Source organism: Hibiscus syriacus, unplaced genomic scaffold (assembly GCF_006381635.1).
Source record: "Hibiscus syriacus cultivar Baekdansim isolate YM2019G1 unplaced genomic scaffold, ASM638163v2 tig00002919_pilon, whole genome shotgun sequence".
Taxonomy (NCBI): Eukaryota; Viridiplantae; Streptophyta; class Magnoliopsida; order Malvales; family Malvaceae; genus Hibiscus; species Hibiscus syriacus.
In genome coordinates this window covers 319,401-331,468 of record NW_024061957.1, presented here as the reverse complement: position 1 = coordinate 331,468, position 12,068 = coordinate 319,401, and the positions used below count along the sequence as shown (strand labels likewise).

General features: G+C 35.5%; 2 protein-coding genes and 1 pseudogene across 2 annotated transcripts; 1 reads left to right on the top strand and 2 right to left on the bottom strand.

Moving 5' to 3' along the window:
• Nucleotides 1-1,136: 1,136 nt before the first annotated feature.
• LOC120164190 lies at nucleotides 1,137-3,013 on the bottom strand (annotated as a pseudogene).
• Nucleotides 3,014-5,161: 2,148 nt separating this feature from the next.
• LOC120163278 (protein VACUOLELESS1-like) lies at nucleotides 5,162-7,941 on the top strand. The gene is made up of 5 exons (XM_039173254.1): nucleotides 5,162-5,997; nucleotides 6,681-6,840; nucleotides 6,927-7,029; nucleotides 7,358-7,455; nucleotides 7,639-7,941. Exons 1-5 carry the CDS (start codon nucleotides 5,216-5,218, stop codon nucleotides 7,801-7,803), a joined length of 1,308 nt encoding a protein of 435 aa, XP_039029185.1. The 5' UTR covers nucleotides 5,162-5,215; the 3' UTR covers nucleotides 7,804-7,941.
• Nucleotides 7,942-8,620: 679 nt separating this feature from the next.
• LOC120163268 (60S ribosomal protein L18a-like) lies at nucleotides 8,621-9,114 on the bottom strand. The gene is made up of 2 exons (XM_039173241.1): nucleotides 9,065-9,114; nucleotides 8,621-9,018 (listed from the first exon to the last, which is right to left on the bottom strand). Exons 1-2 carry the CDS (start codon nucleotides 9,112-9,114, stop codon nucleotides 8,622-8,624), a joined length of 447 nt encoding a protein of 148 aa, XP_039029172.1. The 3' UTR covers nucleotide 8,621.
• Between the last annotated feature and the right edge of the window lie 2,954 nt (nucleotides 9,115-12,068).

Sequence of the window (12,068 nt, the reverse complement as noted above, 5' to 3'; positions counted from 1 at the left end):
TTTGGATAAGTAATTTATATTCATCCAAAGAAAAGCAGCAAAACTGCTACAAAGAAACAATCAACATACTAGATCAGACCCCAATTAGTGAACAGAACCCTATTAACATCAATCCTATGTATACATTCCTTATACAACTTGATTTTTACAGCCCTTTAATCCTATATACAACTGTGCCAGTTGAACGAGCATGTCCCCTAAACACCTATAGTTCCACTCCCAATGTAGTACAGGAAACCAGTCCAAGCAAGCTTCAGAATTTGCACCGAGAGATTACCTTTCAAGTTGGCAACCAAACAATCATCCAACTTGCATGTCATAACGAACTCACATAAGGATAGTCCTCCAGACTTCCTTAGCAAAGAAACAACCTGTAAAGAGATGGTCACGGGATTCTAAACCTATCCACACACAACACAATCAGTTTCTATAATCAAACCAAATCGAGCTAGCCTATCCTTGGTAGGTAATTGTTGAGGAGACATCACGAGATAAGGGAGAACTTGGGTATATGACCGGGGAACCAAACGATTTTGTGCATGTTAACCATCTCCCTACTGACTCTAATGTTGTCCCAAATCCATCTGCCTTTAATGTGGTACCAGTCTGTACCAGGAGAAAACAACCCTTGCCTCTTCTCTAGCCCCAGCAACTTCTTCATAATCCAGCTGAAGTGGCTTTTGCAGTCAACATCCCAGAAATTCTCATTTTTAAAACAGTACTCGTGCAACCATGCAATCCAAAGAGAGCCATTGTTAGCCAAAATATTTTTAATAAGCAGTAAACAGCAGGCTTTATTCAAAGAACTAGGTCCCTAAGTCCCAGGCCCCCTCTGATTTCAGTGAACAAATCTGGCTCCAGCCACGTACTCCTCTAGCTGGGGAGTCACAGCCTTTCCAGAAAAAAACGCATGCAAATATTTTATATCTTGAAATTTTCATCTACTTTCTAAATTCACATTTACATATTATTTCTCGAATACTATGTTCAAGAGCGGATTTAAAACACAGAAACAGAAAGACAAGATATGAAGAAAGTGATATACAATTGATGTATTAGATCAGATGAGACCAAAGAGCATTCACAATATGAGTTTTCAAATTTAAACATGGCTTAATAATGAAACCAAATATTTTTCAACAATTGTCACTACTGGATTCTTTGGCTTCTGTGGATGAAATATCCTGTTGTTTGACTGTTACTGATTCATCTCCAGAATAACTCCTTGCCTTTGCATGTACAACCATTGTCTTGAGACAAGTAAACGAAAGCAATCAGAGAGATCTCAGCTGTCAAAGTATGATCCAAAGCTTATGCTCCTGAAGTCTTTTCATGATATGCTACCAATCCAGTGTAAATGTTGATTATACCTAAATTGACACTGCAGTTCCCAGTAACCAGTCTGCAGAAAACCATCCACTTCTTCCTTTTGATCCCCTGTAGACAAAGTTTTATGCTCAATATGTTCTACAATGTCATGAACATCTCCTCTACATCCATTTTAGAAATGACAACTGGTTAAATATCTACAATTTCTACATATTCAAACTTAATAAGGTACCCATACAGATGTAAATGAATCTATGTTTGTTTGTTTACTTTTAAAAGTGATTATGTACAGTTCGTATTCTTTTAAAATTTTAATATCATGTTCGTTTTTTATTTCTGAAGTTGTTTGTGTTCATTTATTTATTGCCCGCTAACATGGTCGTTTATATGTTCATAAATGATTAAATTATGCCACTAGTATTTTAGCTCCTTAGGCTTCACAATTTGAACTCCAAAGTTCATCATGTGTTCAATTTAGTCTTATCTTCACTAATATTTAAATGTAAAAAGAAAAAGGAAATCGGATAAATGAGCTTACAAACGAGTCAATAAAGAACTTGTTCGTGAACATAAATGAACCGAACACACATTTGTTCATGTTTGCTTGTTATTAAATGGATATACATATTTTTTTCATGCTTGTTTATTAGCTTATTAAACATTTGGTATGAGAAGGGTTCACAAACAATTCATTGAATTTCCATTCATTTACACCCCTAGGTATCCGGTTGAATCGAATAACTAATTATCTCGAAAGTTTAATCCCAAAAAAGGGTTACGGTTGTTTACCTTGAAGGACGAAGAACCCCAGTCAATGCCTGCAACCATATGGTACCATATAAAGCTAACCCTAGTCTTTGATGATGATTGTTGAAGGAATCATTAAAGTTTTTGACAGACATGACTGCCCCAGCTGTTGCGAGAAGTAGAGAAAGAATCTGCTGAACAAAAATCAACAGTTAAATGCATGAAACAGATACTTTAAGAATCATGTCTTAGTAAATATCAGAATTGAATTAATTCTTCTCTAAACTATTAGTTTAATGTGACCTTCTTGACTTGAGTCTTAAGATACCTTACTGATCTCACAGTAATCATTTACAATACATCTGGTTGAAGATTCTGTGTATAAAAAACAATTGCCCTTTTCTTGCTTCTCAAGCATTCATAATAATATATATATCTGCAGACTATTATATTCATTTGGATTTTATTGGTACAGCAGCAGTAAAGATGAACTCGCCTGTGAAACTACATGAACATAGAAAAGAATCTTAAGCCTTCTTCCACATTCTTGCATATTTGACATTCGAATAGCAAGTATCGCAACAGGCATAAAAAACCCCATTGATGCCCACAGGAGGAATCCATGTAGTTTAACCTCGAACATCAGTTTATGATCCACCTATTGAAAAAACAAACCAGAAGCCAGAAACAAAAGACACTCAATCTTCTTGCTTTGTAATCAGAAAACAATGTGATAAGTCAAGAAACACATCAATCCCTTACCTTGTGAATGTTTCCCTTTTTATCTGCAAGTTTGCCAAGTCCAACGGGCGGCTTGACATGTTGTTGAGCCGACGAGCCGACGACCGGTGGCCCGAGTATGCTCATAAGACATACAAACATGACGAAATGAACCAGTTTCCCATTTAGAAGTAGCATCGTTGTTGTTCTTATTAGTGAAAGAGAAATGGAGCTGAAATATTCGTCTCTTATAATAGACCCACCCTTTACTTTCTTTGCCTCATACATAAATAATGGAAAAGAAGATTATATATATTCGATAAAGCTGATGTGTAGCTTTCACATGCCATATAGTGATATCTTTAACTACAATCCGTTTGTGTATATATTGCATGGAATATTAAACAGATTGATAACCATGTGGGGTTCACTTCTAGGATAGCTTTTCGGAGTGTTGCAGAAAGTGGAATTTCTGAGCTAAAAGGTGAGGATGGATTTTAGATAGAGAAGAAGAAGAAGAAGACATTCAGAAGAGAGTATGTAACACACAATCATTTGCTTCCCATTACTCTCTCATTCCACCATAATAGCTTATTATATATGTATTTCGTTTTATATTCTATATTAATGCTTTTATGTTTGAAAAAGCTTAATTACTCGTATTTCTGCATAAGGAAATTATGAGCGAAGCTGGTTTTGTTCCCATGGATGCTTCCAAAAGCAGATAACGATGTAAAGAAGAAACATAACTTTTAGGTTGTGGTGGGGATCTGTGGTCCTTGTTTACATCATCGAACAGTGCGCTGGAATTCCTTGAGGTCCCTCATGATAATCATTTGGATCTATTATCAGTATTGTTGGTAATCTGCCCATCGGATAAGTGTTTAAGTACCTGCTGATTGAATCTTGTTTTATCAGTTTTCTATCTGTGTACCCTTCAATCTTCTTCCCATTTTGCGTATAGGGTTGAAGATTCTCATACTTTTAGGCAAATAAGATTGTTTATTTTTTTTTTATAAACATGGATTACAATAAATTGGGTTGTTGGATTTTTGGTTAATTGAATCAGATCTAAAAAATATATTCCCTCCACTGGAATCCAAGCCAACCAATATTTAGGAATGTCACATTCAATCTGAAACTCGACTTTAATTTTTAAATAAAAACACGACCCAAATATAAAACAATTTCTTATTTTAATTTGGCAAGATCTAATTGAAAAAAATAGAGAGAGGAGAGTATTATAATAATTGTCTCTAAATATATAGAAGAAAATTATACTATTATTTCGAGTAGAGTAATTACATTCTAAACTCGAACTCGACCCAATTTGACCTCATCCATTATAAAAACCTGACTGGACCCAAAGTTGATTTTTTGAATAACCCTATTAAGTTAAATAATTCAAAATCTATCAGATTCAAATTAAATTATCATTCCTAATTACAAGATGTATATTATTCGGATTTAGAATGAAGATGTGTGTTTTAAGTATGATTATTATTTTATAGGAGGTTAAGTACATTTAATTTTATATATTATTGTATATTATGAAAATAACAGCATCAATCTAATTAAATTAAATCTAAATGTAAATATGATTGTGTAAAATTTTAAATTTATTTCAAATATGAATATGTTAATTTTCGATACGATTTGAGTAACATTATTACTCACTTGGTGTATTTAATTTGGGCATCACACATGACCCAATGATAACTATTTTCCAAGAGTTGTGGGGATCAGCCAATCCCCATAATCATGAAACTGGAAGAAGATCATCATAATTCATACATTTCACTTCAAGATTTAGAAAGTTTTGGGCAAAATACTCATAAATCCAACGCATAATTAAAGTAGTTAATTCTGAAATTAGTAGATTTGTTCATTTATTCGATGATTCTCCTCCTTTCTCCATTTGACGAATTGTCTTTGAAGCATAATCAAGTGCATTAGGGTTGTTTTCATTTGATTGGAACTCTCTAATTATTTTTAAATAATTATTATAATATATAAGGATATGTGTTCGAATATATTTAGATTTATAAAATTAAACTTAAATAATTCAAATTTTATATAAAAATATAAAATTAAGTATTAAAAAGTTATACATTTATTAATATGTTATTTAAATATTTAAAAATAAAAATATTAAATATTTATTTATTAATATTTTCCAAAAAAAAATCATTTGAAAAATTATAATGGTTAGGGAGATTATCTAATTCAAATTCAGCTTCAAATAAACATTGGAATTTAATCGAATTAATTATTTTCGATACAGAAAGTTCAGAAAAATACGAAAAAGAAAAACCAAATTATCAAATAGCTGCCATCCCCGATCTCACGTCATACTCTCTGGCTTCTCTATTTCTAATAATTCTCCTATTTTTCTCTTAATTTCTCTCACAATACACAAATGGCTAATGTTTCGGTGGCTGCAGAATGGCAGCTCCTCTACAACCGCTACTACCGTAGGCCCGAGCTCTACACTATGAGATGGAAGAACATTGACTTATCCCGCAACAAGGTCGACTGTTCTCCATTCGGTGGTCCGATCGCCGTGATCCGCGACGATTCTAAGATCGTCCAACTCTATTCCGAATCAGCTGTCCGGAAACTTCGCATCTTCACTTCCTCCGGCGTACTGATCTCTGACACCGTATGGAAAAACCCCGGCGGGCGATTGATCGGCATGTCCTGGACCGAAGACCAAACCCTAATCTGCATCGTCCAGGACGGCACCGTTTACCGCTACAACATCCACGCCGAGCTGATCGAACCCAACGTAACGCTGGGGAAAGAGTGTTTCGAGCAGAATGTGGTGGAATGCGTGTTTTGGGGCAATGGCGTTGTGTGCTTGACGGAAGGGGGGTTGTTGTTTTCCATCCCTGATTTTAAGGTGATGAATCCGTGCAAGCTGGCGGAGACGGGGGCGGACGATTTGCCCAATTGCATGGCAATTATCGAGCCAAAATACACGGTTTCGGGGAATGTGGAAGTGTTGGTCGGGATTGGTGATGGTGTTTTGATTGTGGATGAAGATGGAGTTCAAAGAGTGGAAGGGGAGGCAGTTCAGGGTCCGGTTCAGAAAATGGTCGTTTCTTGGGATGGCAAATATTTGGCCATTTTTACACATGATGGGCGGATATTGGTGACGGATATTAATTTCAAGGGAGTTCTGTTGGAGTATAACTGTTAGTTCGTTATTTTTCTTTCCTTTCTTCAATTGATTCAGGTAATTACTTTTATGATTCATGATCATGTCTTAATTGTAGAAATTCAATTAGGGAAATACATCTGAATGCTATAGATTAATTTTATTTGTTTAGGTGCCATTTGTTCTTGCTTTTGCTAATTGCTTTTCTCTTTTTTCATCTCTTCAAGTATATGAAAAAAGTATGTTTGATGGAAAGTATGAAGTTTGTTTTTGAACAAAATATATGATTATAGATTTATATAAGCCTGTTGTCAACTGCCAATTGTTTTTTAATGTAATTCTTAAGATGGGTTAGAACTCAAATTATTTGTTTCCTGCTTTTCAGAGTCCGGATGGTTGGTTCTCACATTTCTGTTGGTTTATTATGCTTAATATGAGAGGAAGAATGAAGTGATGTTATATCTTTACCTCCAACCCCCAAAAAAATATTTTAAAAAATCCAATACCGGACAAGTAGGACAATAAAAGAAGCTAGAGATGGAGTCTTCATTCTTCAAAAGCAAGATTTAGACTATATTAGAACAAGAAAATTCTATGACAAGATTGGAGATTATTGCTTGTCCCGGATTCCAACCATTATAAGCAAATATATTTAATTTTGTTTCTTTCAATATTCTTTTTAATTTTATTATAAAGTGAGTTTTCTACTAATATAGTACTGATGTACTTTTTCAAATACTTCTGAATGTTGCAGAATACAACACGAGTTGGAGGTAAGCACAAAGCAGGCCATATTTGTTGATTCAAGTATCAGTGATACTATACGTACATGTATTGTTCTAGGGAACCCTCGTGCCGCAATGAAAGTGAAGAATGAATTCAAGGTTCATATCTGACAGCTTGGGCATCTTGCTTTCAGATTGTTCTAATTACCTATTGAATCACATTTTTGCCTTTTTGCTTGTCTCAGGTTTCTGAGAAGAGGTGGTATTGGCTTAAAGTTTTTGCTTTGGCTACAATTAGAGATTGGGAAGCTCTTGAGAAGTTCTCAAAAGAGAAGAGACCGCCGATTGGTAAGCTATCAACATTCTTGTTTCAATTACAGGGAGTGAGATAGATGACATAATCGAGCATTATCTGCAAGTGATCTCAGCTACCTGCTATTATGAAACATATAATAATTCTGTTGTTTCCGTGTGATCTTTGTTACCTGATGATATTACCAAAGCTTAGGTTCTAAATGAACATCACTATTTGAAGTGATTCGGATAGGATTTTCTCAAGGTTTATGCTCTTCTCAATTTTTGTATCCTTATTGTCGGTTTGGCTGGGACAGAAGAATTAGGCAAAGGAAAAACCGTAGAAGATGGGAAAGTAAAAATATTTGTTTACATGAAACAGGATATAGGCCATTTGTTGAGGCATGCGTTGATGCTGATGAGAAAGGTGAAGCTCTAAAATATATCCCCAAGCTTGCTGACCTCCGAGAAAGGGCCGAGGTAACAGTGCATGTCTAGTTTGATCTCTGAGTTCTCCCTCCTTCAACGGGGAATTATTAGTTCTGAATTTTTGCTCGATTGCTAATCCATTCGATGCAAGTGGGCTCATTTATTGTCAGAATAGATGTAATAAGATCGTATCTTTTATACTCTTGCTCAAGATTTATCTATGGTTCTAAACAGGCATATGCTCGGATTGGGATGGCGAAAGAAGCTGCTGATGCAGCTTCTCAAGCCAAAGATGGGGAATTACTGGGGAGATTAAAACTAACATTTCAACAAAATGCAGCAGCCTCCTCACTTTTTGACACTCTTCGGGACCGATTGTCTTTCCAAGGCGTTTCATAGTCCTTATATTACCTGATCCCATTATTGTTGTCATCGTTGTTAATGCAAATGATTATGAAGTTTCGGTTATTGTTGTGTATATTCTTTCGCTTGTTTATCCGTGGAAAGCAAGTCTTGTTGTTCGCATACTTATAATGAGTCTATGCTGAGTCGAGATTCAAGGTTAGAGCGTAAAAGACAATGAAGTTGTCTCAGTTTTGCAGGTAGTCTCTGTTTTCCAATGAGATTGCTTCAGTTTACATTGTTTTTGAACTATTGGACCCGATGCTATGATTTCAATTTGAAGCTTACGGGTCAGATTCAAGGCTTGTTCCGGTGTTTATCTTCCCTAGAATGGTTCTCATTTGGAATCCGTAACGAATATTAATTATAATACTCGAACTAGAATATTATTTGAATCCGTAAAAGAAATACTAGTTATATATCTTATTTTTCCCCTCAATTATTCTAATCCTAACTTGGGATTAAAGAAAAACAATGGATAATCAATCCAAATATGAGAAAATATTTTTACCCTTTATTTTCATTTCCTTAAAATTAGGAAAAAAATCATAACATAAACTGCAAGAGCACCATTCATAGCAGAAACCAGAATCATCACTCATGCCACTCACCAACTAGATATTGCAAATATTATAAATTGTAATTCACCATTTATCACCAAATTTAAATTAAGCTCGTCAAAAAACTATCTTCAAAACATAAAACAAATGTACAAGTAAACAGAAAGTGTTGAAAATTTGATCACTCCTCCAATCTAACAAGGGAAGCAATCAAAACTAAAAAGTCTTTAGGCTTACCGATCATGGAGATAACAACTACATGAACAAGTTGGGTCTAGTTGCCTTGTAAGTCGTCTTAAGCTTCCTGGTTGGTGGCCTGACCTTCTTGACTACCAATGGGAATTTGATCTTCGAGTTGTGGAACTGCTTCGTGTTGTCCCTCTTGCAAAGTTTTGCTGGGATGGTAGCTGTCTTGATGATTTGGATACAAGGAAACCTCACCCTGTGACGAGATGCCATCTCAGTGTACATCTGTTCTACCGCACCATTGAGAGTCGTGTCTCTGTATTCCTTGTACATATTGTGATAACCTGTTCGACTTTGATATCGCAGCCAAATGCCATAGTTCTTTATCTTGGTAGGGTTTTTCTCAAAAATCTGCAACCTCAAACATGTACTGTGAGAAAATACCGGTACAGCGATACAACGGCATCTTAGATACAAAGGACATCGGTTTCTTTAAAACAACAATGGTGCACGTGTGAGCTCGCCACTCAGGCAGCTTAAACGATCCTATGGCTGTATCCATCCACAAAGAAATGAAGAAACACCTAAATATGTATGTCAGACATAACTCGGTATTTTCGTCTTAGGAATGATGAGTATAAGTCGAGCATAATCAAGTGTAAATCTCCAATCACTTATTGAAGCAACTAAAACGTAAGAAAAGTTTAACGGACAAAATAACACAAGGTAAAAATAAGCTAGCTCATATGACGAAATGAAATGCAATTAGCATGCTTAAGCTATACATTAATGAGGGTTCAAACTGATATATATTATTTTGTTTGATATATATTTTTGACTCTAATATTTAATATTTAAACTTTAAATTTCTATTTTTCATAACCATTGTAACCATTTTTGATATTGTCTCCTCGCAGAAAACAGAGTGAAACAAGCAAATTTTAGAGGAAAATACAGAATCCTCAAGTACTAGTAATAGTCCACCAGATACAAAGGACATCGACTTGTCAGATAACGTAGCCAAAGCTTGTCTCGGTGTTTCGAGAACAGCCTGGGTACCCGGTGAAAGCACAGTCCACGTGGCAGCGGATCAAGTTAACATCCAACCAGTAGATGATGGTGAATGGGGTGGTATTCAGACAACAGAGGCAAACTGGTATGTAAATGAGGGGTGGATAGGAGTAATGGTTATCTAAAAATTTTAAATTATCATATATTATATATATTTATATTTTTTATTAGTAATTTATCTTAATCTTTAATCTCTTAAAACTTTACAAGTTTATCCCTTAATTTAAAGTTCTATGTTCGTCTCTGAAGGTAAAATTAACTGATGTAAGAGAGATAGCCCCTGAGGCTGAGGAAAGCAGCCCATGATATATCTTTTGTGAGCCCCCCAATCGATAACCAGCACGAGCAGGGGGCAGTCTTTCAGTCTTTCCACCAGCATTGAGAAAAATATACATGTTTCCCATTCTAGGATTCCATGGTCAGTTTTAAGTATGAATGGTGAAATGACCGCTTAAGCCTGCTACCCTTATTTTTAAGGGCATTACTATAAATGGAAGGTCCTAATGTTTGTAGGATCTACATTTTCTGCAAATCCAATTGTTTGTGGCGAATTCAATCTCTTTAATCCAATTCACATATTTATATTTTATTCGCTTATATTATGAATATTTCGAGTAAGTTAAAAAAAGTCAAATTGTTTTATGTAAAGCTCTCAAAGGAAAATATATATTGAGAAATAGAGATTTGAAAATTTAAATTCAACTCTTTTTTACATTAATAGTTATAAGGCTCTTAGAATTTGAAATCTTTAGGAGATAATCTAAAATCTGCTATCAATCAGAGTTGAGAAGTTTACGGTACAATATAATTTATGAAGAAATATATTAGGAGAACGAAGATATGAGGTGAAAGCGAAGATCCTCGGGATATATATCTAAGGTATAGGGTTCGGTGTATTATCATATAATTTTCTCATGGATGGATGTATTCTTATTTTCCTTTTCATGTTTTGCTATCATTTATTCATCATTATCCATGACAAAATCCACTTTGGTTTTGGAATTTTAAGGATAGTAAGAGTAATTCTAATAAAGCCAAGTAGACTTGGAAAGGGGTAAGTTTCTAAACAAAGCCAATGAAGTAGTGTTAAAAGTTTCAAAGTTTGGCAACCAACTTTGGAAAATGTTTTTTCAAAGTTTGGTAAATGTTTCTTTGAAAAATGTTTTTCAAAGTTTGGTAAAATTTTGGTAGATGTTTGTTGAAAATAGGAATGGGTAAATTCACTTTAGTCATTGCACTTTAGGGTATTTTCAAAGATTAGTCCCTAAGTTTCTACTATAAATACCCTTACCCATTTAGCTTCAAAATCATCCCAAAACATTTCTTTCTTCCTATACTAGAGAGCTTTCTTGTGAGTAGTGAGTGTTTTGTAAACACCTGTAAATTTTCTCTCTTAGTAAAAGATCTGCAGCAGCCCGGAGACGTAAGCACAATTGGCTGAACTCCGTTATCAATTTTCGGGTATTATTTTTCCGCTTTTATTTCGCATTCTCACTAATCTGGTTATAGGGAAATTACTTGTACTCGGTTTATTTTCCTGACAACTGGTATCAGAGCTTTTGGTTGTGAATTTTGTCAAATTTTCTGCGAGGTTACTATTCATTACTATTCACGTGAATAGTGAATTTCGTGAATAGTGAAATTCGGTCGGCGATATGAGTTTGTCGACGGTGGTGTTCTAATACACGGTGATTCGCAAGAATTGTCAGAAACGATCCAAACGAAGCCAGATTCGAGTGGGAGCGATGGCTGCAGACGAAGGGAAGGTGAAAATTGAAAAGTTCGATGGTGCGGACTTTGGCTTTTGGAAGATGCAGATTGAAGATTTTTTGTACCAGAAAAATCTATATCAACCTCTCTCAGGAAAGCAACCAGAGGGCATGAAGGATGAAGATTGGGCTCTTCTCGACAGACAAGCCCTCGGAGTTATCCGACTGACGTTATCCCGCAATGTTGCTTTTAACATAGCAAAGGAAAAGACCACGGCGGGTCTTATGGCGGCTCTCTCCAGTATGTACGAGAAGCCATCGGCCTCAAACAAAGTTCATTTGATGAGGCGATTATTCAATTTGCGGATGGCGGAAGGGGCATCGGTGGCACAACACCTAAATGAACTCAACACAATCACAACCCAGTTGAGTTCAGTGGAAATTGAGTTCGATGATGAAGTTCGAGCTTTAATTCTCTTATCATCTCTACCAGACAGTTGGAATGCTACTGTTACAGCAGTCAGCAGTTCGTCGGGAAACAGCAAATTAAAATTCGACGATGTTCGGGATCTGGTATTGAGTGAAGAAATTCGACGAAGAGAATCGGGTGAAGCATCAACCTCCTCAGCCTTACACACGGAGTCTAGAGGGAGAACTTCAGAAAGAAATTCAAATCGTGGCAGATCAAAATCTAGAAGGGGCAAATCAAGAACAGGAAATAAAGATTTTACCTGTT